General features: G+C 42.0%; 1 protein-coding gene across 5 annotated transcripts in view; it reads right to left on the bottom strand.

Annotated features, from left to right (window-relative positions):
- Window positions 1-601: 601 nt before the first annotated feature.
- The window catches only part of LOC140201879 (hexokinase-2-like), a 104,410-nt gene continuing 81,258 nt past the window's right edge, over window positions 602-23,753 (bottom strand). For 4 of the 5 annotated variants that reach the window (XM_072266637.1, XM_072266635.1, XM_072266638.1 and 1 more), the window contains 8 exons: window positions 23,140-23,288; window positions 21,386-21,505; window positions 19,122-19,217; window positions 17,750-17,849; window positions 16,089-16,272; window positions 13,468-13,623; window positions 11,489-11,722; window positions 602-6,163 (listed from right to left, as the gene is read on the bottom strand). In XM_072266637.1, the coding sequence (XP_072122738.1) occupies window positions 6,019-6,163; window positions 11,489-11,722; window positions 13,468-13,623; window positions 16,089-16,272; window positions 17,750-17,849; window positions 19,122-19,217; window positions 21,386-21,505; window positions 23,140-23,288 (1,184 nt within the window). In that variant the 3' untranslated portion in view covers window positions 602-6,018. The remainder of the gene's footprint in view (window positions 6,164-11,488; window positions 11,723-13,467; window positions 13,624-16,088; window positions 16,273-17,749; window positions 17,850-19,121; window positions 19,218-21,385; window positions 21,506-23,139; window positions 23,289-23,753) is intronic. The other variant, XM_072266636.1, reaches the window with a different exon arrangement.

The following is a 23,753-nucleotide window of genomic DNA, read 5'->3' on the forward strand; positions in this document are numbered from 1 at the left end:
CACACTGTGGTTCTTAGATTAAAACGGTTTCCAATTCAAAAAACAACTTCTCTGTAATACAGCACTTTAGGATTCACTCTGAAATATGCCCAGTAAATACCATAAGATACAGGAGCAGTCCATCAAGCCTTCTCTGCCATTCGGCCATGGCTGATTTATTTTCCCTCTGATCCCCGATATAGTTGGTTCTCTAATCAGGTGGCAAAGAATATTCATCGCTGCAGTATCTCAAACTGCCTTTAGTGCTCTTAAAGTCGGACTTGGATAAATAGCATGGCAGTGTGGTGGTTAGCAGAACACTTTACACTACCAGCGACCCGGGTTCAATTCCCACTGCCACTTGGGGAGAACGTAGAAACTCCTTACGTGATCATGGGGGTTTTCTCCGGGTGCTCCAGTTTCCTCCCACAGTCCCAAGACACACTGGTTGATCGGTTAATAGGTCATTGTAAATTGTCCCGTGATTATAATAGGATTAAATTGGGGGATTGCTGGGCAGCACGGCTTGAAAGGCCAGGCTGTATGTCAATTAATATATGAATGAACATCTTCAGTACGTTGTGATCTGCTACAATGAAAGTGATGACAAGAGACAACAGTGTGATTTTTTAAAATGGGAAATATATTTAATTTGCATCTAAACATTAATCCAGCAGAGAGTAAAAACCCAGTTTACAGTAATAGCAGCCTTGGAAACTGTGCATGTCCTATATAAAAATAACAGACTTGCTCTATTGCATTAGTAATCAAAATAAATAAACGTTAATAAATATTAATGTTGCGTAATGACACACAATACAGTATCATGATTTTTCATGCATAGGTCGAGTCTATTGCATAATTTCCAGCTGGTTTGTATTGTGACTCCACACTCAGAGCTCCCAAAACAACACCCACATCTGGGATGCAATCGTTTATTGCTTTTACGGAAGCTGTGCAATGGATGTGGTTTAAGTGTGCCAGGAAGGAGCAGTTACTTTGTGAAAGCATCTGTTATTGGTAATGAAATATAACAAAGATTTGGGTTTTTAAAAAAAACATTTTAGAATTGCTACATTATAGGTCTATTCACATCGGTTTGATTTACGAATAAAAAATCCAGCAGTTTCATTAAAATATTAAAGATGAGAAATTCTGCAGATGCTGGAAGTCCAAAGCAACACACACACACACACAAAATGCTGGAGGAACTCAGTAGGTCCGGCAGCATCTATGGAAACGAACAACCAGTCGATGTTTCGGGCTAAGACCATTCTTCAGGACCGGAAGGGAAAGGGAAAGGAGGATAGCTAAAAGGTGATGGGTGAAGCCAGCTGGGTAGGAAAGGGTAAAAGCGATAGGAGATCAGGTATGATTGTAATGAACAACGGACAAGGTTTAAAGAGTAAAATGGTCTATTTCTATTTTCCTGTGTCTATTTTACTTCAGATGTACATTCTATAAGTGTGGAAGACAAATCATCAAAGTTGCTGGTGAACGCAGCAGGCCAGGCAGCATCTGTAGGAAGAGGTGCAGTCGACGTTTCAGGCCGAGAAGGGTCTCGGCCTGAAACATCGACTGCACCTCTTCCTACAGATGCTGCCTGGCCTGCTGCGTTCACCAGCAACTTTGATGTGTGTTGCTTTCAGTAATATAATCCCATTTTGATCAATATCAGTCAAAAGTTAACACATAGAGCTGAGTGTGGGAGTTGCTATCAAGTTCAAGACAAAAGTGTGTGTTCAATGGGAAACTTAAATACACCCGATAAACCTTGTTTCAGGTGAAATCAGTTCAAATCCAATGGCCAAATTTCATAAATTAATTAGCACTAAAGAAAGAACAGTGAATCAAAGTTAAAATCAGATTAGACAATGATCGAATCACAATGATATGGAAGGTAATTAGTCCTTGGGAAGTCTTTCATAATATCATTCTGTGCCCAATATCTCAGAAATAGGAGGTCCTGTTCGACTGTGAAGGGAGCTTGGTGAGTGGGACCAGAAGTCTCCACCCTTCACTCTCCCCCCACCTCAACTTGCTTCATCTGCCTCTAATTTAATTCTCTCTTTGCCTGCCTCCGTCTCTCATTTACCTGCCACTCTCTGCAAACTCCACCCCTGTTCCCTTCCACTTCCTGACACAACCTTCCTGTCATCTTGCAGCCCTCTCGATCCCACCAATCGCCTCATACTCCTTTTTCGTCATTCCCCTTCTCTTTATATTGGCCGTCTCGTCTCTTCGCTCTCAGTCCTGATGAATGGTTTCGACACCAAATGTCGACAATTCTTCACTTCCCCCCTCCCCCACCAACAAATACTAGTTGATCTATTGAGTTCCTTCAGTAAATTGTTCCTTCACCAGCATCTTTGGTCTCAATGTCTCTTGAAAAAATAAACTTGCATTTTCTTTCTACCAAAGTGGATGACCAATGCCTTCCACAACAATTGTATCAATGGTACAATTCCAAATCTATGAATACAATCCCAAATACAATTCCCTTCCTGTTCTTTTACAGAATAGTGCACTACTAAATTTAAAATCTCCAGCATCCACTCAATTCAAGAAACTTATTAATTTTTGCCTTTGTTTCTTTCCCTGTATTAGACTCCAATGTCACATAAGCAGTGGTTAGGAATGCAATTGAAACAATTCATTTAGGGCAGTAATACTTCCTCCAAGAGGTTTAAAAGGTATGAAATGACTCTCAAAACCTGATTTTCCATTTGCAGGTCAGGCAGCATCTCAGAGGTTTTCAACCTGGGGTCCACGACCACTTTGCTTAACGGCAGATGTCTATGGCATAAAAAAAGATTGGGAACTCCTGATCTATGGAGAGGACTAAAGGGTCAATACTCCAGACTGAGACTCTTCATCAGGATGTACTGAGGAAGGGTCTTGGCCCAAAACGTTGACTCTTTATTCCTCTCCTTCAATGCTGCCTGACCTGCTCAGTTCCTCCAGCATTTTGTGTGAGTTACTCTGGATTTCCAGCATCTGCAGAATCTCTTATGTTTCTGCTTCCCTCCTGTTACTTTCCTGTAGAATGAATACTGAAAAGGTGAATTTTGTATTCCTCTTCAGCATTCAGTTCGTGTAACCAGAGAAGGTGGTACTGTTTCAATCAAAAAATGACAAAGACAAATTACCAGCCATCTGCAAAACGTGCTTAAACACAATGAACAAATCCTTGGAGCAAAATAATATTAAAGAGTAAAAGTACCTTAAGAAGGATGTTCAGTGGTGGAAGACCTAATGACTTTTCTCATCATACATGGACAAGCTGGAGTGCATTTCATGACAAGTTTCACTTTCATCTTTTGAACAATCTTTGGTTTGAAATAATTGAAATGGTGGTGACACATATACAGATGTTCCTTCAGGAACAAGATTACTGAGCAGTAGGTCAGGAAGGAAAGCAAAGTGACCAAGGGTGGAAAAGGCCTGACAGGCTTTGATCTCCAATGCAATCCAATGTATCAAGTTAATGTTTAGACTTCACTCACTCCACCTTTGACCAGCCACTTTTTATACAGATGGGAACATAGCATGAATCTCAGCAATGCCTATTGTACGCTAGTGCAATCTAACTGCTTCTTCATTAGTTACAGCACAGTAGGTTATTGTGGTTGTGCAGGCCAATTTGTGGAGAGAAGCTTAAGAGAAGTTTGACAATAATAGGAGGCTGAACTTAATCATCTGTATGAACCAACGGATTTTGGAAATAACTCAGAAAACGTGTAGCTCGGGTAGTTGATGGTTGCGTTGCCATTGCTCTCCGATCCTGGCAATCAATCTGCAAATGTTTCGGCACCACACGGAACATTTCGTTAGTGTGCTGTTCACTTGTGGTGTGTCCTCCGAGTGCTTGGCTTTTATATACTTACCAATCAGTTGAGTGGTTGTCATTATGGAAACTCAATAGTGACATAGGGAGAGGGTCTCGTCACTGATTGGTTGCATGGCGAACTCTGTACGTTGTCTGCAATTTTGCCTGCATTGGCTTATAAATATAATTGAGTATCCATAATGATGACCAATCAACTGATCGATAAGTGTATAAAAGCCAACCATTCAGAGGAGACACATCACAAGGGAATAGCACACTGATGATGTCTCCTCATATGGTTACGAAATGTTTGCAAGTGATTTGCCAAGGTCAGAGAACAACTCAACCCAACCATCAACAGATATTGTTTCTTATAAAAATGGAGAATATCTCCTATCCCACTTGTATTAAATAAATATACCAAGGTTCCTCGGACAGACAAACTGACCAAGGTTGAATCATTATCTGATCAACTATCCCCAGTAACCTACATCTACTTTGTACCCATAACCAGCACCAGATTTAAAAAAAAACAAAATGTAATTGGTTGAAATTGTTATCAAGTTTTCACAAGAATGTAATGACAGCATGTTTCCCATGCAGGTAGTATTGTGTGTGCTGAGTTACTACATACAGACTGAATTTTACTTAAATAACAGTGTACAAACTTAACAGAGTTTACACAAGCTCAACAAAAGTTGGTTCCAGTGATAATATTTCTGTACCATACTTCATACATCTCCTGTGCAAAGAATTAACTACGATTTTGCTTCGGTATAAAAATACATGTATACTTTTTCTAATTTAAAAAAACACAGGTCATTGAATTTCAAAGATGCTTTCAATATATCACCAAATATCAAAAGTTAATTGGTCACAATGGTAGAAACCAATTCAATGTGGAAGCCTTGCATAGCTGGGACACCCTTTGGACCCAGAAATAATCCACTAGAATTGAAAAGATGCAATTCTCAAATTCTACAAGTGATTCAGTGGTAACCCATTGCATGCACAAGCACAATCTAAGTACCTCCACGTTAGCTGCAGTTCCATGGAAGTGTACTGTGGTTGTAATAGAGAAGCTGAAATTTGAGCCAAGCTGATGGTGATGCTAACTTGATTCTCCATAAAAATGTTCTGCACATTCTTGAGATATAAGTAATATTTTAAATAGTGCTCATCCCCATTATTTACAGATTTGTACCAACTTTACAAATATGCTTGAACTTTTAACCTTACCCAACCGAAAATGTTGGGGTGTCACAGAAAATTTCTTTGTCCCCACCATTTTTTGCATGGCGGCATATTTGAAAGTGTGTGAGTCGTTAACTTTGTAAACCTGTACAAAATTAAGGTGACCTACACAAGTCAGTCAATGCAATATTAATCACTCTTGCTGTCAAAAGTATAATCTTTCTCACTGCCTATGAAGTTAAAGGCCCATGACAGCTGAGGTCCAAACTTAATGGCAACTTCAGATCTCTTCTATGGCTCTTGCTTCCATGAATGGCATATAGACACAGCAAAGTCAGAGCCAAGTGGGCAAATACTCAATTCAATTTGTTAATGTAAACGGATGAGAATGGGACACATCTAGGAGATTAGCTACCAGTCTTCTCTGGCCCAATGACATAGGAGATAGATTGCAACTTGAGAGCATGTTCACAGAAGCTTCCTAATCTACTGAATCTGTAGATGGCATATTTACAGTCACAACAAATGTGTATCAGCAGGAACTACAAAACAACTTTTTTTTTTAAATTTCTGAAATAAACTACCTTAGTGATATTCTTCACCTCCAGTATTAACTTAACTTTTTAATCACACCTCACAACACCCTTTCCCTTCCCTAACAAGTGCAGATCTGAAATATTAATAACCTATTTACAAAATTAGTTCAGTTCTGTTAAAAATAGCAACTGCAATGTCATAGTCATGTTCAGCTCCTCACAGCAAAGAGATGGTGACAGGTCACGTTGGAATCAGTATCAACATCTTGGTCGACGTTAGGCATGGGAGGTAGCAACTTCCATTCGGCATCCTTCATATCTGGGCAAATGAGGAGAACACCAGCAATCACAATCCCATTCTGAAATCCGGAGAAGTTGCACATCTCAAATGCGCTCGGTAATATTTTAAGAGATGTGGGCCAGGTAGAGGAGGGGAGATCCCTAGTGCAGATGGAAGAGAAAGCGTTGCAGTATTTACTTTTAGTGTTGGCCGGCCTCTCGGATGCGACAGGCGACTGCAGTGATCAGAGCCGCTCCCTTGCCACTGCCATCCTCTGACTGCATGAGCTTCACCTGGCACCTGGGGGATAGGCGTTCGACCGTCTCATGCATTATCCTGGAGAAGCTGCAAGCAAGAAAAGGAAAACAATTATACATGGATCTGGAAGACGAAGATTAAAGATAAATAGGGCCAGGCATTTCAAATCCATCTGCACTGATATATGCCTTTTATGATGCATTAAATAGATAAGTTTAATCTGGTTCCTTTTGCCCCAATCCACAGAATACAACCAAACAACAACTAAATTATGGAGTAGCTACTCAAACATACACCACTTTGAGACCAAGCATGGGGGGTTGCACGGTTGATCCCAACTGACATGACATGCCTTTATTCAATCCAAAAACAGGTTTCAAAGCCAAAGAATACTTTATACTTTATTGGCGCCAAACAATTGATACTAGAACGCACAATCATCACAGCGATATTTGATTCCGCGCTTCCCGCTCCCTGGATTACAAATCGATAGTAAATATTAGAAATTTAAATTATAAATCATAAATAGAAAATAGAAAAATGGAAAGTAAGGTAGTGCAAAAAAACCAAGAGGCAGGTATTTGAAGGGTATGGCCCAGAACCGGGTCAGGAAGTTGAAGAATATTTTTAATCTTGAAGCGATAAAAACTAACAGCAATATAACAAGTCCAATTCAATTCAATTCAAGTTTAATTGTCATTCAACCATACATGAACACAGTCAGTCGAGACAGTGTCACCCTGGGGCTAAGATGCAAAACACTGTACCAGCAATCAGGTGGCACATAGAAGATAGCAAGCACATTAAGATATCTGTAAGATACAGCCACGCAAAAAGTATATAGTCCAGACCCGAGCCATGAACACCACAGAAATCTGCAGTCGACCAAAATACAGCTTGTCTTCAGCCGAGCAAACACTTGGGGGAGAGCATCAACTCCCCCCTGGGTGGTGCGCCTCCCACCCCCAGTGGTTCACACCGGCTCTGACGCCTCTCTCCTTGCAGCCGTAAACAGGCGACACCACGGATCGAGGCTTATGTCCTCGCTATGACCGAGGCCGCACAGCGCACACAGACCCACCACGCCACCCCCGTCTACCCCTGCTCTCTGCCAATAAATCAGTGAATTGGACTTGCGGCATTCCACATTAACAATGTCCAAAAGGGCTTGCGATCACAAGAAAAGCGACCAAGACGGTCGCTCGCTATTGGACTATACGCCTCTTTCGAGTCAGGCAGCAACACCATGCACAGTCCCTTCATCTTCCTAGCCAGTGAGCAACTCGCTGATGGGGTAGACCTGCAGTACTGAATGACTAGCAGGATCTTGCTGTCATAAGAAATGCACTTTAAAAGGACCCCATAGAAGCTGCTGCAATCAAATGCGCCTTAACGTATTAAACATACTTTGAGCTTTCTTCAAGGTAATTAAGCTAATTTAAACAGGCTTAAGTGAAGTTAAAGAATTTTAGATGTAATTATGTGTGCTTAAGCGTTCAAAAGAAAAGTTATCACCCCAGCTCACTCACTAGTTCTAACTGAACTCCCAAAAGCAAAAGCATGAATATGTAACTAAAGCTTTTCACTTCTACCAAGCCCCCACCCACACGATAACTACCATAGTAAACATGCAACACAAAATACAACAGATAGAAAACAGATACATAGCCCCTACAAATTGTATGGTATAAAGTTAGTGACTGTCTTGTGTGCAAAGAAATAGAGTAAAATAGAGAAGAATTACAGCAAACAAGTTGCACTCATATCTCAAATGCTTATAGGCATCCGTTAATCTCGTGAGACAATGGATTTGCGCCTTGGAAGGTTTCCAGGGCGCAGGCCTGGGCAAGGTTGCATGGAAGACCGGCAGTTGCCCATGCTGCAAGTCTCCCCTCTCCATGCCACCGATGTTGTCGAAGGGAAGGGCACTAGGGCCGATACAGCTTGGCACCGGTGTCGTTGCAGAGCAATGTGTGGTTAAGTGCCTTGCTCAAGGACACAACACGCTGCCTCAGCTGAGGCTCGAACTAATGACCTTCAGATCACCAGACCGACGCCTTAACCACTTGGCCACACGCCAACACATATCTCAAATGTTACCTTTTTGGAAAATGAATTGTGATAGAGAATGCCATTTAAATCATTAAGCCTCTCACTTGTGAAACAGCCATTTAGAGAGCGAGGCTATGTCATTACAAGAAAAACTATGCTGGTCTTAACAACAAGAGGAATTGATTATAGAAGCAGGGACATCTTACTGCAATTATACAGGACCTTGGTGAAACCACACCTGTAAGCAGATTGACCTTATTTTCAGAGGATCAATATTCCTACTGTGGAGGGAGTTCAGAGAAATATTAGCAGACTGATTCCAAGAATGGTGGGGTGAATGTATGAAGAGAAATTTAGGTTTCTGTTCTCCAGAGAATGGAGACTTGAAAGAGAATCTCACATAAGCCTACAAAAATCCAACAGGGCTGTACGTGTTAGAAGCAGGAAGGATATTTCTGATGGCTGGGAAAATCCAGAATATCACAGACATATAGAATATCATGAAATTTGTTGTTTTGTGGCAGCAGTACAGTGCATGGCATAAAAAATATAAATTACGATAAGAAATATATATATTTTTAATTAAATCAAATTAGTAGTGCCAAAAAAGAGCAATAACAGTGAGGTAATGTTCATGGGTTGGTCCATTGTCCTTTCAGAAATCTAACGGTGGGTGGGTAGAAGCTGTTCCTAAAACGTTGAGTAGGAGTTGCACACCTGGAAGCAGGGTTCACAGTTTAAGGATAAGGAATAAGCCATTTAGGACTAGGGTGAGAAAATTCTTGAATGCTCATCCTCTGGGATTCTTTTCCACAGAAAGCAGTTGACATTACATGATTATAGATATCCGAGAAGGAGCTGAATATTTTTCTTCGTGCTATGGAGATCAAGGGAGAAAGCTGGAACGGCACGGTGAATTTGGGTGACAGTCAAAATCATAACGAATAGCCTAACAGACGAAGGGCTAAATGGCCTACTTCTACTTCTATTTAGAGCAGGGGTTCCAAACCCTTTTTATGCCATGGACCAATACCATTAAGTAAGTGGTCTGTGGACCCCAAGTTGGGAATCCCTGACTGGAGCATAAGAACAGAATTAGGCCATTCAGCCTATTAAGTCTGCTCTCCCATTCCATCAAGACTGATTTATTGTCCCTTGCAACCCCATTGTCCTGTCTTCACCATGTAACCTTTGACACCCTTACCGATAAAGAACCTACCAAACTCCACTTTAGATATACCCAGTGACTTGGCCTCCACAGCCATCTGTAGCAATGGATTCCACAGATACATCACCCTCTGGATAAAGAAATTCCTCCTCATCTCTATTCTAAAGGGACGTCCCACTATTCTGAGGATGTGCCTTGTGGTCCTAGGCTCTCCCACTATTGGAAACACCCTCTCCACATCAACTCTATCTCAGCCTTTTAGTTACGATCTTTCTATGCTTTCTTTTCCACTTGGACTTTTGTCTCAGACATACTATATATGTTTTAAATTGTACCAACTGTCTCTCAAACAAAATCAAAAAACAATAGAAACAAGTAATCATTTGCTTTCAATTTCAGGCTTATTTCATACCTCACCCCAACACCGAATGGATAACACAGATTCAGATACAGATTTATTTATCACAAGTACAGCAAAACAGTGAAACGTGTCACTTGTATCAGCAACCAACACACCCGAGGACATGCTAAGGGGTAACCGGCAAGTGTCACCACACATTCCAGCGCCAACATAGCCTGCCCATGATGTTCGGCCAAACAACACAGATCCTAACAAAACAGAACATAACACACGACAATGCAACAACAGCAAAACAAGTTGCATTCCTTCCTCCCACCCACCCACCCATATACTGTACACAATCCTCCATTCCCAGGACAGTCCGTCTTCACCTTCCTGCAGACCTGTGGACTTGCAGACTTGGAGCTAAACTTCTGATCGACCTTCAAACTTTTTTATTCACCTCTTCACTTTGCAGCTCTGATTTTTGTTGTGGGTAACAGTTATCCACACTGGTTCAGGAGCCTGATGGTTGAAGGGTAGTAACTGTTCCTGATCCTGAGGGTGTGGGACCTAAAGCTCCTGTACCTCCTTCCTAATATAATCTCAATGATATCCTTGCTCTGATTCTGGAAGCATCTTGTTTGATATTCAAAAATACTCATTTAAGATCACTACCCCCACATGTAAGTTTCTTTTTGGTCTTCAATCAAAAAATACAAAAGAATCCATGAAAAACCACACACAGAGTCTGCCAAAGAACCAATGTGCAAAAGACAAACTATGAAAGTACTAAAAAAGGTAAATAATTAATACCGAGAACGTGAGTTGTAGAGTCCCTGAAAGTGAGTCTGTAAGTTGTGAAATCAATTCAGCATTGTGGTGAGTGATGTGCATTTAATATTTCAGTTATGTTTGAGTAATCTTGTATATATAATATTGTTTGATTAAGCATTCTTGTTCGTTTAAATAATTAATTACGGGTTATATGTATAAATATGTGAATTGAATAGGTCATCACATTACCACGTGAAATACGTGCCCCACTTAAAGTAATCACGGTTAGACCCATTTTTCAGACTCCTGTGTCTTCAATTGAATTAGTTTACTGTTACAAAACAGAACAATTTTCTTGGCCATTCAAGTTTTCAAAGGATTAATAGATTATCCAGTTACCCAAAGGATCAAATGTAATGATTCATGTTTATGTCATCATCTAAGCAACAAATACATGCCAACCATTTGAAATAAAAAAAGAATCTAAATTGGGATATCAGAAATTTAGAACATCCCTCATGCACCTTCAGGAAGTGCTGGAGATTGTGGCCAATATTAATGGAAGTTCCAATGTTAGTATTGAAAAAAAAAATCTGTGGAACAAGTAGATCCTGAGTTGAGGAACGGGGTATATGGTAACACACACATAGAACGCTAGGGAATCTCAGCAGGCCAGTCAGCATCTACGGAAAGGAGTAAACAGTCGACATTTTGGACCAAGACCTTTCTTCAGGACTGAGAAGGAATGGGGAAGGTACCAGAATAAAAAGGAGGGAGGAGGGGAAGGAGGCTAGCTGGAAGGTGAATGTGAAGCCAAGTGGGTGGGAAAGGTCAAGGACTGGAGAAGAAAGAATGTTTTAGGAGAGGAGAGTGGACCATAGGGAAAAGGGAAGGAGGAGGAGACCCAGTGGGGAGTAACAGGCAGGTGAGAAGAAGTAAAATGTCAGAGTGGGAAATAGAGGAAGTGGGGGGGAAGAAATTGTTCACCGGAAGAAGTAAATATTCATGCATATTTGGCCATCTGTGACCGAGACTATCGAGAAACACGTACACAAAGACCTCCAAGATAACTTACTGTGGATGCAGTTTGTACAACGTCCCGTCCAGTCCAACAGTGACCTTCAGGGTGTCCAGGTTACGGTTCTCCCTGATCTTGTCAACGATAGCCGCCAATCCAGCACCACAGAGCTGAGCTGCTCGACGGGAGACCACCCCACACACCTCCTTAACGATGATGCTGTCATCGCAAGTGCTCTGGAGACCCAGCTGCTGCAGGATGGTCCGGACCTGAAGCAATGCCAGTCGGTCGCTGCAAATGGCAGGAAGGCAAAGAGAAGGCATTAAGTGGCATGAGAGACCAGTGTGGTGGTGCATTTGTATGAAGAATAACAATATGAAGAGTAATAATTTCATATTAAGGGCCTAGAAAGAAGCAACATATGAAGCTAAATGTTACAGTTCAATCTGTATTGCTATAGATTAATAATTCCGTAAGAACATAAGAAATAGGAGCAGGAGTTGGCCATACGGCCCATCGAGCCTGCCCCGCCATTCAATAAGATCATGGCTGACCTGGCCGTGAACTCAGCTCTATCTACCTACCTTTCCCCGATAACCATTCATTCCCCTGCAATGCAAAAATCTATTTAACTATGCCTTAGATATATTTAATGAGGTATCTCCTTTGCTTCCTTGGGCAGGGAATTCCACAGATTCACTCATCTCTGGAGAAAGCAGTTTCTCCTCACCTTCATCCTAGATCTTGAGGCTACGTCTCCTAGTTCTAGTCTCACAGACAAGTGGAAACAACTTTCCTGCCTTAATCTTATCTGTTCGCTTCATCATTTTATAAGAATGCGTCTAAAAGACTCCCTCACATTATTCTGAATTCTAGGAGTGTAGCCACAGTTGACTCAGTCTCTCCAACCATAATCAATAACTCAATCATAAAGAAAAGGGGCGGCACAGTAGTGTAGTGGTTAGCACAACGCCTTACGGTACAGGCGACCCGGGTTCATTTCCCGCCACAGTCTGTAAGGAGTTTGTATGCTCTCCCTGTGATGGTGTGAGTTTCCTCCCACAGTCCAAAGATGAACCGGTTGGTAGGTTAATTGGTCGTTTTAAATTGTCCTGTGATTAGGCAAGGATTAAATGGGGGGAGTGCTGGGTGGCGTGGCTCAGAGGACTAGAAGGGCCTATTCTGCACTGTATCTCAATAACGAGTCACAAACTTGCACTAATCTCAAGGGATAAATCTGAAAGTCAAAGCAGTTACTTCATATGTTGATTAAACCTTGGATGGACAAAAGTGTGTCTCTGTGTCTCTAAAGTATTTTCTTTAGTTCATCTTGAAATGATGGAAGATGTTTTATAAATTAATGTAACACACTCAAAATGCTTGGAGGAACTCAGAAGGCCGGGGAGCAGCTGTGGAAAAGAGTAACCAGTCGACACTTCGGGCTGAGACCCTTCATCAGTCCTGATACTCAAGAACACCCAACTTGTATCAAGTTACGTAATCTCAGCTGGTCAGGAGTGGGGACAGGGAGTAAGAGTTGATATCTGTATTTGTGCAAAATATTTTGACGTACGTTCCTGGTCCTAACTACTATAAGTAGAACCTGGCAATGTTCATCTCATCTACTTATCACTTTCTGCTTCAAACTCATCTGTTCAAAACATAATCTGCCAGCATTAATATTCATACCATTGTCATCCTCATGGCTGAATTTTAAGAATTCAACCAGTGGTGATAAAAATTAAGGAACAAGCAATCTGCTTGAGGCTCTCAGGGAGTCCCAAAGGAATTTGACTGAAAATGGTGATAATTCATTTCCTGCCACAGTTGCTGCCAACCCACTGCGTTTCTCCAACTGCCGCAGTATCTCATCTCACCCTAATGGTTCCTTTACCTTAAGCTCCCTAATCAAATCTAGGTCATTACATAACACTCAATTACCATTCCCCTAGTGGGTTCAAATAATGGTGAAGGTGATACTTGGTTGGTGATGGTGCACTTTGTGGTGATGAGACCATTGTTCACCTGCTACATACCTCTCGATCTGAGACAGGAATTTGGTTTCAAAGATGCCTCGTGTCTTGAGCCTTTCTGAGATCCTCCCTCGAAACAGCAGACCTTGTTTTGTGAAATTGATGAGGATGTTACGGACAATCTCTCCTAAATACATCCCACTGATCATCTTTTCATAACTGGAGAATCAAGCAAAATCACATAAATATTAATATCTCCAAAAAAGTTCAAAGCAAATTCATTATCAAAGTACGTATGTCACCATATACTACCCTGAGATTCATTTTCTTGCCAATATTCATAGTAGAGCAAAGAAATACAACAGAATCAATGAACTACACACATAGACTAATAAACAATGTGCCAAATCATACAAATTGTGCAAATACAAAAAATATAATAAATAAATTCATTCATTCATTTTGTGCCGTGTTATATGACATGGGCGATCATTGACTTGACCGTGACTATTCCTGCCAAATTTTTCCTCAGAAGTGGTCTGCCATTGCCTTCTTCTGGGCAGTGCCTTTACAAGACAGGTGACCTCAGTTAGTATCAATACTCTTCATAGATTGCCTGTGGTCACATAACAAGGACTTGTGATATGCACCAGCTGCTTATACGACCTGCTCCCATGGCTTCACATGACCTGATTTGGGGGGGGGGCTAAGAAGGTGCTACACTTTGCCCAAGGGTGACTACAGGCCAGAGGAGGGAAGCAGCACCTTACACCTCCTTTGGTAGAGACATATTTCTACCGCGCCACACTAATAAATAAATAGATAGATAAAATAAATAGACAGATAAATACATATTGAGAATGTGAATTGTAGAATCCTTGAAAGTGAGTCCATAGGTGGTGGAATCAGTTCAGTGTTGATGTGAGTGAGGTTATCCATGCTGATTCAGGATAACTGTTGAATAAAATTCTGCCTAAATTGCCTTTTAAATGCATGGCTCCTTTCCATTCCCCTGTTTATTCCTCAGGAGGGCAGCTTGCCAAACAGAAAGCATCACCATTGTCAGCAGGTTTGCATAATGATGTTGGCATTGGTTCTCAGTGAGAGATTGTCCTCAAGTTCAGAGAAAAGCAGGCAAAATGTTACAATGAATAAAAGCAAGAAAATTGATCAGCCGAAGTCACACTGTTAGTTGGCAACAAATAGGTCTGTTAGGTACAAGAGGCTAGAAGATGGTGAATTCTGAAGACAGGGGAAAGAATCCACAGTCTGTGTTGAGGACTCCCAGCCAAAGAAATGGGAACAGAGAGGAAGGTAATGAAGGAAAGCTTAACATTGTGTCGAGTTTGGAATTGCCAATATCATTATTCATAAGTACTGTTTATACTGCCAATCTGTGAATTCACAAATAATGAACAAAAGTGTTATCAAACTAGAGTGGACAGCCATCATCATTGATCCTAACACCCAATACTATACTTCTCATTTCTGTGGCCCCTCAGAGCACCACACTCGAATTTTGGTCCAAGTAATTGTGAAGCAATTGACAGCTTGCCATTTTAAAATCTTCTCTCATCTTCCTTCATTCCAAAGCCTTTAAAACAGATTGGAAGGACATTCTGTAACCAGAGGGTGGGAAATCTGTGGAAGTCATTGCCACAGACGGCTGTGAAGGCTAAGTCATTGGGTATATTTAAAGTGGAGGTAGATAGGTTCTTGATTAATAAGGGTGTCAAAGATTACGGGAATGGCAGAGCAGACTCAATCAGCTGAATGGTCTAATTCTGCTCCTGTGTCTTATGGTCTTACAGCATCACTGTGACGGAGGGCGCTCGGGAGATGCACTCTGTACACATGTGCATTTACACACATACACAAATATCGCCTTGTCGTTCTGCTGTCGCTGTGAGTGCACTTCATTGTCTTTCCCTGACTATATTCTTATAATGGGTTGGCTTTACGTTACCTTTCTGGCCAAACACTTCAGAATATTCCATTCCTTTAGCGATGGGGATGTATAAGTGTGTATATATAGTTTGTATACTGTATATTTTGTAATAGGATTGTAATTTCATTGTGTGGTGCATCATTCTCTAATTCAAGTAGTGTCTCAAGTTAGCTTTGTGGGTAAATAAAGATGGTATGTCCTAGTACCTACAACATGGGGGGCTTCGCTCTCAGTTGGGGGAGAGAGAGATCGAGCTGCCTGGAGTTCACACTGGACATAGTAAGTAGCTATAATTGTGTTCTCCAGTAGATACCTTTCCGTAAATATTGTCAGTATTCTTTTTGTTCACTCATTTTTGTAAGCTGGGTTTGTGACGTACAGAATAAACACCCTTGCACTAAAGTGCTAAGCCACTCCAGCCATTTTTTCCCTTGGGTCGAAACACACATATTGCTACAATCAAAATCCATGTAATCATTCTTTATTTAAGAGAAGCTGGCTGTACCAATGGATAACAGAACCTAGCCATTTAACATCCACATATTCCATGGTTTTCAGTAACTTACTGAATGGTAACCAGGAATCTTGACTCCGCCATCTACACCCATGTCCCCTCCCAACCATGCTGAAGCAGCTGATTTCCCTTATTGTCATAGTGCTCCAGTTTAACTATTGTCCCGCCAGCAACATAGTTGGTTTCAGAAGTTTATACCACCAGAAAATCACCATACAATACCTCTGCCTCCCAGGATTCAGTGAAAGCTTATCCACTTCCATGTCAAATTCAGTCCTGATGTCGTCTAGGCAACCATTGTCACCAAATGCTCCCCACTCCGTATTAATGCACATCCGTCCTTCATCTCCTTCAACCATCTCCACGTTCCTCATTTCCTCTATGTAACAGGCATTGCACCCTGTTCCTGCAGAGATGAAAAGACACATTATGTGAACCAAGTTGAGATACAAAGGATGGGCTTCAGAGTGGTATGAAGCAGGGGTTCCCAACCTGGGATCCATGGACCTGTTGATTAATGGTGGGGGTCCATGGAATGAAAAGGTTGGGAACCCCTGGACTAAAGTGCAGAGATGGAAGAATTAGGGAAGCTGACATTAGAATAACCAAGACCACAGGTGGCCAAAAGGCAAAAGTCAACAGATGACAGATTTCCCTCCCCAAAGTTTATTTTACAACAACCTGGTAGTTTCACAGCCACTGTAGCTGAAAACAAACCAAAACTGCTCATAGACTAAGCCCGGGGGTGACTCTGTATGATGTGCTTCAAATAATGATGTTCCAAAGTTCAAAAGAGTACGTTCGATCCTTTATTAAGAAACCAGCAAAGACAAACAATCTTGCAGCGATACAAAACTAGTAAAACTAAAACTAGCAATATAACAAAATAAGAGGACTAATAATGATATATTAAAGCAATCTAGTAGTAGTGGTCAACAAAACAAGTCAACCTATGGCTCACCCTAGACTAAATTGAACTAACAATGAAGAGTGAATACATAACTATTCTCATTCGCTTCTACCACCCCAGCCCACGTGACAGATTACCCATAATAAACGTGCAACACAAAATACAGTACAGACATACATGTTGTTGAAAATGTTTATGCTCAGCTTATTTGTTTCCTTTGGCTTAAATTGCCCACTTGCCCAAGTGCAATCGTAGCTTATTCCTTGATTTTCTGGAATGGTGGCCCAGTGGAACTTGTTGTGTTTGATGCTGAGGGATATTTGGTCACAAGCCTTGAAGGATATTCAACTGAACTTCATTGGCAACGCTGGTTGGACAGTATGTGTACGCCTCCCATGTAGGAGTGGCACAGGTATAACACTATTAACTAGTACAACAGAACTTATCTCGCAGACAGATTTGAAACACAAAAGGGTGCTGATAGAAACATAGAAAACCTAGAGCACAATACAGGCCTTTCAGCCCACAATGCTGTGCCGAACATGTACTTACTTTAGAAGTTACCTAGAGTTACCCATAGCCCTCTATTTTTCTAAGCTCCGTGTACTTATCCAGGAATCTCTTAAAAGACCCTATCGTATCTGCCTCCACCTCCGTCGCCGGCAGCCCATTCCACGCACTCACACTCTCTGTGTAAAAAACTTACCCCTGACTTCTCATCTGTACCTGCTTCCAAGCACCTTAAAACTGTGCCCTCTCGTGTTAGCCATTTCAGCTCTGGGAAGAAGCCTCTGACTATCCACATGATCTATGCCTCTCAATATCTCATACACCTCTATCAGGTGACCTCTCAGGAGAACCACTGGGGTGGCATGACAGCATAGCGGTTAGCGTAACACTATCACAGTGCCAGCGACCCGGGTTCAGTTCCCGTCAAAGTCTGTAAGGAGTTTACCTCCAGTCAAGTACTCACCTACAATGAGACCAACTTCGCACTGGGGATCATCATAGCCACAGGACATCATTGTTCCGACCGTGTCATTAACAATTGCCACAACATCCAAGTCAAACTCCTGAATTAGATATGAAATAAAAATGTTTACGCTGCAACTTACAGCCATCAGAATACAGGTATAAGAAAGGTCACAGGTCAAAGTGCAAAAGGAAGGCAGTCACGACATGGCGATATAAACGTACAACGGAGTGGTTGGAGTATCTCAGAAACTGCCAATCTCCTGGGATTTTCACACACACCAACCTCCAGAATTTCCAGAGAATGGTGCAAAAAAAACAAAAACACATCGAGTGAGCGGCAGTTCTGTGGGCAAAAACACCTTGTTAATCAGAGAGGTTAGAGGAGAATGGCCAAACTGGTTCAAGCTGACAGGAAGGTGACAGTAACTCAGAAAACCACGCGTTACAACAGTGGTGTGCAGAAGAGCATCTCTGAATTCACAGCATGTTGAACCTTGAAGTGGATGGGCTACAGCAGCTGAAGACAACACCGGGTTCCACTCTTATGATGTTACAATCCCAAGACAGTGCTGGACATTAAGGACCTAAAATACTGCAGGCCTGCCCCATCAGTGAGTTGCTTATTGCTGGAAAAACTGTAAGAGCTGCTCGTGTTGCTGCCTGTGTCAGAGAGGTGTTGAAGGAGTCGGTGTGCAAAAGCAGTGTGCAGTAGTGATCATCTAAGTCGCTTTTCTTGTGATTGTAATACCCTATTGGTCATCGATAATGTGGAATGCTGCAAGTCCGATTCACTGGTTTATTAGTGGACAGCAGGGGTGAACATTGGGTAAGGTGCGAGGCCTCAAGCCGCAGTGTTGACTGTTTACAGCCGCCCAGGAGGGAGGCGTTGAAGTTGCTGCGCTCTACCGGAGACGGTGTGGCACCACATCCAGGCTGGAGTTGGTGCTGCCCCCAGTGTCTGCTTGGCAGAAGACAAGCTTCATTGCAGGCTGCTGCAAAATTCATGGACTCAAGGTCTTTTGACTACTTTTTTTGTGTGTGTGACTGTATTTTACTGATATCTTATTATGTGTCTGCTATCTTATTTGTGCTATATGTGCCTTGTGCCGTGTGTGACTGTTGGTACTGTGATTTGTATCTTGGTCCCAGCTATTTCGTTTGGCTGTGTTCATGGCTATTCATGTATGGTTGCTTGACAATTAAACTTGAACTTGGCAGACTGATCTGGAGCCAAGACAGGAAGATAGACAAGGAGGATCAGTGAGGTCTCCTCTCCTACTCCTGGGTACTGCGATCTATATGATAACTCTCAGCTCTTCAGACTGCAAGGCAATTGCAGACAGGCTGGGCTCAACCTAATATTTTCTTACCTCTCTTCTCCTGATGGCTTCTCGAAGGAGATCAACGATATCTTCACCTTCACAACCAGTAGCTTTGAATCCCTTGGTCCATTTTAAAAGAATTCCCTGCAGGATGTAAACGCATCACCATTAGCGCATGACCAGCTATTTGTTCTCATGCACCAAGTGGAGATGTTGCTTCAGACGTTCCAGCTTTTGTTACACATGGGTGAATCCATGTGTTCTGTGATCTCCCACCTCCTCACGCTCAAACTTACTACCTGCATATTCTGAATTGAACCATCAGTCCAAAGGTTATGCAGCCTCTGGTCACGGTTCAGGATGTCTTAGCAGGGACTCTTTTTGTTTGGAAGAAGACTGGCTATACTTGAGAATTCAAACATTTCCTGGTCTACCACTACCAAATCAACTTTAGATCAGAAATTGAGTAAAACTCTTGTCTGCCTCATGCAAAAACTCAGAATCTCATTGAAAACCTATTTCAGCTTCCTCCCAAGTCAGAATTAACCATAGAATTCTCCATCTTGAGTGAGGTACCTGTAACTGTGGGCTCTTTTGTTTAAGTTCTGGTCCTTAGGGTTCTTCCTAGAGTCAAGAATGGTGAATAATCTTAATTCTAAGATTTCAGTTTACTTCAGAGTACAAACAAACATACAAATACTAAGTAAACTAAATGAAGAGCTGAGAAACGAAGCTAAGAGGAGAATTAATGCTGAGGGGTGTAAGTCAGAGGAATAAGGATGGAGCTTCTGGAAAATCTATCACTTTTATAGAAGAAATTCCTAAGATAGGAAGAAATTAATTAATAGGCTTCATAATTAAAACAATTACATCACATGGGTAATGTGCTAATACTTAGCCAATGAAAAATGAGAAAAATGATAAACCATTAGTTTAGCTGCTATACCGCTTTCTGCCAGTGAATGTGAAAAATACATGAGTTTGTTAAAAAGTACAAATCTTATAAAAAATATACTTTAAAAAAACAGTGGTTCCAACATAACCAATTGCTGAAGTCTGGGTAATTTTAATTGCAGTGCATTTTTAACTAGATGGCAAAATATAGGACATTGCAATTTATTAGTTTGGATTTAAACCAAAATGTAATGCATGGGTAAAGCTAAGAGAGCATATGACCCTGTGCTGCCCTTTTCCTTTGAGGTTGACATGACCCAAAAGGTATGTCTATGAAGGTTCTCAGTCATCCAGGTCATTGTATATCAAGCAGTAGTAAATCAAGGCCACTGGACTTGCTGTGTTGTCTAGAAGACGTTTTGCCACTCATCTGAGAGGCTTCTTCAGTTCTGATCCAAGGAACTGCACAGATCTGCAAATTGGCGAGACAAAACAACCACTTCACTAACGCAAACACGAGGAATTCTGCAGATGCTGGAAATTCAAGCAACACACATCAAAGTTGCTGGTGAACGCAGCAGGCCAGGCAGCATCTCTAGGAAGAGGTACAGTCGACAGTCCTGGCCTGAAACGTCGACTGTACCTCTTCCTAGAGATGCTGCCTGACCTGCTGCGTTCACCAGCAACTTTGATGTGTGTCACTTCACTAACGGATGGCCCAACACAGGAGGGCTAACACCGCGGGTCGAGACTTGGCTCTATATCTACACCTAAAGGACACGGGACACTCCTTTGATGATAACAAGGTGGACATTTTGGACAGGAAGGACAGGTGGTTTGAAGGAGAAGTTAAGGAGGCCATTTTTGTCAAACTGGAAAACCTAACTTGAACAGGGGGTGGGGTACGGCACCACCTATCAGCTACTTACAGTGCATCTCTACCCCGGCGTCTCCACAGCTGTTCACACCTCCATTCATGTAAAGATAAGACTAATGACCCTCTCATTACCTCAATGATTCTTAACAACCCTCTTGTGATTTCTCTCCCTTTAAACAACTCACAGAGTTTTTAAGCCAGAAAACTACCCACCATGGATAAGAACTGAAGAAGCCTCTCGGATAAGAGGCGAAATGTCTTCTAGACAACGCAGCAAGTCCAGGTGCCTTGATTTACTACCGGTTAAGACCCAAAAGGTAGTGACTGATTTGCCTGTTAGGACCTAATTTTTCATATATATATTGCTTATTGAAATTAATAGCTTTTTTAAATGTATTGCACTGTAATGCTGCCACAAAACAACAAATTTCACAATGTATGTATGTCAGTGATATTAAACCTGATTCGGATTCTGGTTCGTTTCTTCTGAGAGGATCTGGCTGTACAGATCACCCCTGGGTGCACTGCCCGCAGTACTGACCTGATCCAAGTTCCTTTGTTCACACGGAAAAGAGAAGGTGAAGCCAAGTGGAAGCATACAGCCTTTCATCCCCATGTACTCCAGGAAATCACCAATACAGTGAACGATGTGATCAAAGAGCTATTGAACAAACAATGGCGAAGAAGTATTAGGAATTGAATGCACTTACGGTCAATACTCCAATAAACCATCTCAACCTATATCAGAGAATCATAGGGCACTCATCATCATCATTATGTCTTTAATCTGCTTATTCTTTTCTCTATACATAATCATGATTGTCCTCGGGAAACTTTTCTACAGAACTGGTTTGCCATTCCATTCTCAAACAAGAGAAAACCTGCAGATGCTGGAAATACAAGCATCACACACAAAATTCCGGACAAACTCAGCTGGCCTGAGTCCTGCCGAAGGGTCTTGGCCCGAAACATCGACTGTACTTTTTCCATAGATGCTGCCTGGCCTGCTGAGCTCCTATAGCATTTTGTGTGTGTTACCATTCCCTTCTTCTGGGCAGTGTCCTTACAAGACAGGTGACCCCCAGTCATTATCAATACTCTTCAGAGATTGTCTGTCTGGCGTCAGTGGTCGCATAACCAGGACTTGTGATATGCACCAGCTCCTCATACAACCATTCACAACCTGCTCGCGTGGCTTCATGTGACCCTGATCGGGGGGCTAATATGGTGCTACACCTTGCCCAAGGGTGACCTGCAGGCTAGTGGAGAGAAGGAGATGCTACGGACAAACTGAAGTTCAAGGATCTACCTTGTAACAACATGGGAAACAGGAGCAGGATGTAGGCTTTCACTCACTAAGATCATGGCAAACCTTCTACCTCAGTGCCATTTTCCAGTGCTGTCCCTGGGTGGAATGGGGCCAATGGGATTCCTCTACTGGAAGCTGGCGTGGATTTGATGGGCTGAAAGGCCTCCTTCTGTGTTGTAATAAGTATGCTATAGCCCTTGATCCCCTTAAGGTCCAGAAATCTATCAATCTTTGTTTTGAACAAAGACAACTGAGCCTTCGTGCCCTCAAGCATAGAGAATTCCAGAGTTTCATCATTCATCTACATGAAACACTGTTGTCAGAAAGCAGCATCCATCATCAGAGATCCTCACCACCCAGGCCATCAGGTAGAACGGACAAGAGCCTCAGGACTTGACCACCAGGTTCAAGAAGAGTTACTACCCCACAAACATCAGTCTCTTGAATAAACTATACTCAACTGCCCAACTATTGAGACGTTCCCCCCAACCAATTATCTCACTTTAAAGACTCCTTATGTTGTTATCTCATGTTGGCATTATTTATTGCTATTTATTTATATTTGCATTTGCACAACTTGTTGTCTACTGCACACCAGTTGATCTTTCATTGATCCTGTTATAGATACTATTCTAAAGATTTATTGAGTATGCCCACAGGAAAATGAATCTTAGGGTTGTATATGGTGACATATATGTACTTTGATATTAAAATTCACTTTGAACTTCTGAATAAAGGAACTTCTCCCCATTTCAATCCTAAATGGACTGTCTCTTATTCTAAGACTGTTCCCCTCATCCTAAACTCCTCATCCTGTGGAATCATCCTTCCTGTGTCTGACCTGTCAAGTCCTTTAAGAATTCTTTATGTCTTGATTAGATCACCTCTCATTATCTTAAAACTGTAGATGCGTGGTCCCAGTTGACTCGATCTCCCATAACGCTGGCGTACTTGTTAGCGACAACGAGGTCTTGTGTTTTGCTCACCTCTTCGCCCGTTCCTTCCATAGCATCCAGAGGGATGGTGTAGATCTTGTTGTGCATTTCCACATTTCGACGTTTCCCACTACGAACCTTCACGAGCAGCACGCGGAAATTTGTACCACCAAGATCCAGTGCCAAGAAGTCACCATTCTCTGAAAAAAAGGTATACCTTTTTTTTAAATACAATCTGGATCAAGAATCAGAAGTTCTTCTGTTCAGTATTCCTAAACATCCCCATAGCAGACATCAGTAAAGAACAGCACAGGAGTCCTGTTGTACTGCCTTACCACAAATGAAATGGAGAACACTCTGATGGACTGATTACTTGGAGCTATGGCATGGTAGTGTAACCGTTAAGAGTAACACTATTGCAGCACCTGGGTACAATTCCCGCCACTGTCTGTAAGGAGCTTGTACATTCTCCCTGTGACCACATGGATTTCCACCCAGATTCCACAGTGGATACAACCCGTTCCATCATGGGTAAAGCCCTCCCCACCATTGAGAACATCTACAGAAAACGCTGTTGCAGGAAAGCATCATCCATCATTGGGGACCCCCACCACCCAGGCCGTGCTCTCTTCACACTGCTGCCATCAAGAAGAAGCTACAGGAGC

This window comes from Mobula birostris, chromosome 8 (assembly GCF_030028105.1).
Source record: "Mobula birostris isolate sMobBir1 chromosome 8, sMobBir1.hap1, whole genome shotgun sequence".
In the NCBI taxonomy this organism is placed as follows: domain Eukaryota; kingdom Metazoa; phylum Chordata; class Chondrichthyes; order Myliobatiformes; family Myliobatidae; genus Mobula; species Mobula birostris.